A 6,760-nucleotide genomic window follows, 5' to 3' on the forward strand; every position below is an offset into this window, starting at 1 on the left:
AAAACTTTAAAAACACAGGTGTAAGCAACTTGAAAAGTTAGAAGTGGATCCGAAGGGTGTGTGAGGAGTTCAGCTTCCTTAGTATGTGTTTAGATTACTAATTTCCTATAAATCTATAACACTCAGCCTTTTTGTTGTTTATCATGTGTGATGTATATTTACTAGGCAGCGATGATGTTCGGTGCATTTTAATTTTATTTATAAATATATTTTGTTTTGAATAAACATCCACGGGCTAGTACTTTGCCCACCTGATGCGAAGAGCCAACTCATTGGAAAAGACCCTGATGCTGGGAAAGATTGAGGGCAGAAGGGGGCGACAGAGGATGAGATGGTTGGATGGCATAATTCAATGGACGTGAGTTTGAGTAAACTCCTGGAGATAGTGAAGGACAGGGAAGCCTGGCATGCTGCAGTCCCTGAGGTCACAAAGAGGTGGACATGACTAAGTAACTGAACAACAAACCATGAGCTTTTTGTGCTTTGTGCTTTGTGCTTTGCTAAGGGTAGTTTTAGACTTGGTTTCTTTTGAGTATATGCCCTTACGTCTCTGCCTGTTGAGTAAGACTGACTCGTCCCATGTCTCTCCTCAGGGGCTTCTTCTGCCACTATGCTGATCTTCATCCTTCCAGCAGTTTTCTATCTTAAACTTGTCAAGAAAGAACCTCTTAGGTCACCCCAAAAGGTCGGGGTAAGTAAGGTTTACGATTTCTCCCTTTAAGTTTCCACTACTTAGAGTAAACCAGGAAATGCATGCACATGTTCCAAAAATTGAAGTGATGCACAAGAACCAAAAATCAAAGATGGCTGGAACTCTGATGGAAAAAAAAGGAGGTGTAGATTTCTAGCACTGAGATGATTCTGGGATTTCTTCTCTTCACATATTAAATAGCTTGTGCTAAGTCCTTCCTACTTGTCAAATGCTAATGGAGTTTGCCCACAGGCATACATTTATAACAGTTTCTACCACCAAGCTATTGTTGCACTATCCACAGGAAAATATGCAGGAAGGAATTAGGCTCCTTAGCAGCTTTATGAAAAAATATAAACATTATGGTCACAGTCATTAGGTTTGTGAGGCAAAAAAATGTTGCTTTTGTTTTCCCCTCCTCAGTACCTTGTTGTTCCCTGTGGACTAAGAACAGAACCATCTGTTGTCCAGTTAGTCTCTTTCCATATAATTTATAGTCCTATTAACCTGGGAAGTAAATATTTCTTTCCCATAATAGTACTACAAAAATGTATACTAGAAATAATTGTTCTTCAATATTAAATATTATCTATGACTGCTTAATAAAGTCTTGTATTAAGGCTTGAAAAGTGCCTCTGACTGACTCTCTGAATTTTGCCTGTGAGTCATTCTCCTCTCAGGATGGTTTGGGGACTTTAGGAAAGTTTGGTATCAAAAGCTCCTCCCATCATCTTGCCCCCAGATTTCCACTCTATGTAGTCCATTCTGCTTCAACTTTTATAGCACTTTGACCTTGGTAAATTACTTTTTCAGTTTGGCTGGATGTAAAAGTGAGTAAAATTATATCCTAGATCCTTCTTAGTGAAAAAAGGCTTCAGTCACTGTTTCTTAAGTAGAATTAGGAAGTCAATCTATGTGGTAGTCTATAAAGCCCCTTTTAGTGTTAAAATTGTGAAATATTTATATGTTTATGTAATTACAGGTATATTACAAGTATAGGCATATATGTATATGTAATTACATATTAATACACACACATATACTTTGAGGCTTTTTTTTCAAGAAATATGCAATATACATTATATTGTGTGCGTGCTCAGCCTCCTTAGTCATGTCCAACTCTTTGTGACCCCATGGACTGTAGCCTGCCACGCTCCTCTGTCCTCTGGGGATTCTCCAGGCAAGAACACTGCAGTGGGTTGCCATGTCCTCCTCCAGGGGATCTCCTCGACCCAGGGATGAGACCTGCATTTCATATTATGTCTCCTGCATTGGCAGAGGTTCTTTACCACTAGTGCCACTAGGCTTTGATTTTGTTTGCTTTAAAAAAATTAATCATATCATACATGCTACTCTTTTATAACCTGCCCCTTTTCACCTGAAAGATTGTGAGCACTCCGTAAGTCATTTAATCTTTTTCTATTACTTGGTTTGTAAGGATTACAGGATATTCCAATATTTTATGTACCAAATCAATTAACCATTTTCTATATTGAACATTTGGGTTAAATCTGGCTACTATCGTATTCTTTCCCTGTCTCCCCAGGTAGGGTTCTAAATCAATTAACTGCTAGGCATGGGCAGCTATAAGAATAATACAATTCAATATGCAAATCAAATGGCTGTCTTAAGTAAACAACTTATAAAAGCAAACTGTACTAAGGAAGTATAATGTCTGTGTTCCCTAACAAGTTCTTTCTGACTTACAGGCTTTAGTTTTCCTCGTGGTTGGCATCATCTTCATGATGGGAAGCATGGCACTCATTATAATTGACTGGATTTACAATCCCCCAAATTCCAAGCATCATTAACCCAAGGAAAATACTATCTTTTCCTGTTGGAGATGGTTACCAATTATGCTCCCAAAGACATTTTAGTTATCTTGTTTGGAATGTTAGTCATAGGAAATAACAGGGAGATTCCAAAGATGTTTACCAGCAATATTACCAAGCACCTACAAAAGAGAAAATCATCATTTTTGTCACAAATGGCTGTTAATATGTTTAAAATCTGTGGTGCACATTTCCACCCAGGATTTACTAGAGCAGTATGCGATGATGTATTTTTGCTTCTGCGTATACAGAATAAGGGTAGCTGCATGTAACGATCATCAGATAATACCCTTTTCCCTCTCCCCACAAAAGTACCAAATTTCTGTATTCTCAGAACATCAAGCAAAAATGCCCTGATGGCAAAGCTATCACCACTTAATCCCTTCCCTCAATCTTGCACCAAAAATTCCGGGTCTATTTAATGACAGAGGCAAAAGACATGTATTATGAACTGTCTCTGCAAGTTACATGAGTGATCAGACACCAGGCTGGAGCATCTTATGCTCAACACTAAAGGAAAATTTTGCCCATCCTACTTGTGACATTGAATTAGTGACTTCTTCATTCAATCGTTCTTCTGTAAATATTAAAACATCTTATGAAACATAGAGAGGGGCTTTATTGAAATTATAGAGCACCAGCAAAACAATGCTTATGGCTGTACTGAAAGTTCTGGAAGCATTTGTTTATTAATGTTATTCCCAGTCCTCTTGTCATACTTTTGTCACTGAACAATGCCCTCCCTCTCGTCTTCCATTTTCATTCAGAATTTTTAGAAAACCACTATTCATGTGGAGCTACACTACCCAGTATTGTTTAATACATTTTTATTTGATAAACATTCAGTGCAGGAAACTGTGATTGCTTTATGGTTATGTATATAATCTTATTCTGTAGTTATCAGAATTTTAATGTATGGTACATTTGATTTTTATTTTTTATGTGTAGTTTTCTCTCTTCACAGTCAAACATTTATGTTATTGGGGGTGGGGGTAGGGAATTGAGTTGACAGGCTCAAAAATCCACATGTATGTATCTGTCTACTGGGCATATTTTAAATTTGAAACCTGAGTGACATATTGAATAGTTTGGTAATGCTCTTCTTCAGTGTTTACAATATTACCACAATCATCTACAAGAAAATAAGTTTCCTATTTGCAAATAATTATCAATACTAAGGTAGTTCTTTTAATTTAGGAGGTCTAAAATAGGATTTAGTTCATTTTAGCTTGAACAGGTGTTTGCTAACATTGATTTGCCATTTAATACAGTATTGAGCTATTCTCTACAAAAATAAAAGTGCTAACACTACAAAGAGATGCAAATTATCATTCTTGCTCACTTTTACAACATAGTTACATGAAATGGATTTAAAAATTAACAGTTTTGTCCTTTTTTTCTCAATCAGTAGCAAGCACATTTGTTGTATATTTTAGTATAGCCTAGTATGAAACACAGGTGTTATGTAAGTATGATAATATTAAATCATATTTCAATAGTTTTTGCTGGAATGTGCCTTACATAAATATATATTTGTTTTATGTATTATTCTCTAGAGGCATAATATTGTAAAATGGTGCACTGTGTTAGGGAAATTGAGCATTACTAGAAACTATCATGACTTCTGACTTACTGTTATTTACCAAATAGCATTTTTAAGATATATTTCTATTTTCAATTCATCTAAAGAGAGTATCAAAATAGAAAATGGAAAAAAGGTGCCTTCTGAGTGTTAAAAATGTTTGATCTGAATGTATTTAAATGTAAATACAATGGATTGATCCAAAAAACTGAAAAGCTGTAAAATCTGTATATATTTTGAATGCTTTACATTTGAAATGACTCACTTGAAAGTATCAACATGTAAAATTATATAAATATTCAAGAGCAATACTACAGTGCCAAATAATAAAGCATCGTTTTTTCTCCTGGTCATTTTCAGGATTAGAGTTCACATAGACTGCGGGACAAGCATACACATGGTATATTGTACTGGTTAATTTAGCCCCATTTATAAACAGATGAAAATTTTATTTTCTTATTTCATTTATAAGATGGTTCAATATATTGGAAGGCTTTTTTTTATTACAGAAAGTGTATATTGGTATATAATAAATGAACTTTTCAAATGACTATGATGTAATTTTCTTTCTATTGTTGAAGGCATGAAAAATATTATTTATAAATGAAAACATATTTTAAATCTTAATATTGTCTCTTTTATATTGGTTTATGTTCCATTTTTATTGTTACTCTGACATAAAACTAGTATTTATAGCTTTCAGGAAATAGTTGCCATCTTATCCTGGCAAAATACTCAGCTAATTTGAAATCATGCTTGTTTTGTATCATCCTAGAATGAATGTGGAAGAAATGACTCTCTTAATGGTGAATTAATGAAGAATTCATCTGGGATGGAAAAAGAGGGAATAGAAGAAAGATGAAAATAGTTAAAGAAAGATCTGAAATATTTGGGAGAAGGGAAAGCAACATGGGAGTGCTGAGGACTGGGGAGAAATGAACTTGTAGTGGGACTGACAGGTCATATATTAAGTGTGTGCTTAACTTTCTAAGAAACTTCCAAGTCATTCTCCAAAGTGGTTCTACCATTTTCATTTTCACCAGTAATATACACAAGTTCTAGTTGCTCCACATCCCTGCCAACAGTTGACGTTGTCTTTTGTACTTTGTTGCCCTTCAAGTAGGTGTGGAAAGTTATCTCACCGTGATTTTAATTTCCATTTACTTGATGACTAGTGTGGGAAACTTTTCATGCATATAATGACCATTCATGTTTTCTTTTGTAAAGTATCTGTTCAAATCCCTTGCTCATTTTTAAAATTAGGTTGTCTTTTTATTGTGTATTTGTCAGAATTCTTTATATAGTCTACATACACGTCCTTTGTCAGATTGCAAATGTATTTTCCCAGTCTATGGCATACTTACTCATTTTCCTAAATGTGTTTTGCAATTCCTGTCTTAATGAGGATGAGATTAATTGGAATGGTCGATTAATTGTCATAATTGTTTAGATTTTCAAATTTGGAGAGTACGAGAATTCTTTCCCTTTTTTGTTATTGTATCTTTTTGCTTTATAGTTGGCTTCATCTAATGTATGCTAATCTAGTTCTTGTTTTATACGGATCTTTGATTAAAAATAACTTTTTCTAAGTCACTTTAAATCTTAGTTTGGAGACCTAGTACTGCCTGTATAGGCCCAAGACATCAAAAATCCTTTTCAGCTACTTGTAGTCTACTTTATTAGATCCCTCAGCCCTTGCTATAGGCACATATAGAGGAAACAAGAGAAACTAGTTTATTCGATTCTCATTTACCAGCTTGGAAGTCCTGCCATTTTCTCTTGACTCTGTATTTTCCTTCATGTACAGAAGCAGTTTGCATAGTTTGTGCTTCTGTGGCATGCATCCTCATGACTGTCTTTTCTCAATAAAAAATTTTGCACAAATTATTAGTTTAATAAAATTAGTTTAGAGCTTTTCTTCACACCAAACACCAAAATGAAAAAAAATCATTAGGAAAGCCAAAACATGATGAGGAGACATTTAAAGAAAAACTGTTTGATAGCTGCATATGAAAGTAAGTGTTAGTCACTCACTTGTGTCCAACTCTTTGTGACACAACTGTGGACTGTAGCCCACCAGGCTCCTCTGTCCTTGGAACTCTTTAGGCAAGACAAGTAAGAATAATAGAGTGAATAGTCATACCCTTCTCTAGGAGATCTTTCAGACCCAGGGATCGAACCTTGCTCTCCTGCATTGCAGGTGAATTCTTTACCATCTGAGCCATCAGGGAAAGTAAAACACACTGGAAAGTAAAGCACAATGGCAAAAAGCGCAAAGGCAGTCAAGGATGATTAGACATAACTATGTAGCAAGAAAATATAATCCTGTCCATTAAAGAATAAACAATTAAAGATAATAGCTACTACAAAATGCAGGCCAATATATCCTCAATGCATGAAGAGATAATACAGATCTATTAAGAATCTAATAGAAGAATGGACGACAGAACATGAAATCACATACAGAAATGAATGGTGAATGCATGTTTACAAATAATTAGATCTCACTTTGAATCAACAACAGGCAAGTAAAAGCATAACTAAAAAAATTGCTTTGTCGGAGTACTAAAATAAAGAAAAGACAATGTTCTGTTTTAATGACTGTGAGGAGTTAATCACTCTCATTCTGGTGACAGAAACCTTTCCTTTGCTAGC

General features: G+C 34.9%; 1 protein-coding gene across 27 annotated transcripts in view; it reads left to right on the forward strand.

The window, feature by feature from the left end:
• SLC38A4 (solute carrier family 38 member 4) overlaps positions 1–5,989 on the forward strand; it is a 77,790-nt gene extending 71,801 nt beyond the window's left edge. For 23 of the 27 annotated variants that reach the window (XM_081483084.1, XM_081483107.1, XM_081483091.1 and 20 more), the window contains 2 exons: positions 594–691; positions 2,401–4,656. In XM_081483084.1, coding sequence (XP_081339210.1) covers positions 594–691; positions 2,401–2,502 — 200 coding nt within the window. In that variant the 3' untranslated portion in view covers positions 2,503–4,656. Of the gene's footprint in view, positions 1–593; positions 692–2,400; positions 4,657–4,880 lie in introns of those variants that run through there. The other 4 variants (XM_081483103.1, XM_081483106.1, XM_081483104.1 and 1 more) reach the window with 1 other exon arrangement.
• The last annotated feature ends 771 nt before the right edge of the window (positions 5,990–6,760 follow it).

The sequence above is a fragment of the Giraffa tippelskirchi genome, chromosome 4 (assembly GCF_054371585.1).
Source record: "Giraffa tippelskirchi isolate mGirTip1 chromosome 4, T2T-mGirTip1v1.2.pri, whole genome shotgun sequence".
In the NCBI taxonomy this organism is placed as follows: domain Eukaryota; kingdom Metazoa; phylum Chordata; class Mammalia; order Artiodactyla; family Giraffidae; genus Giraffa; species Giraffa tippelskirchi.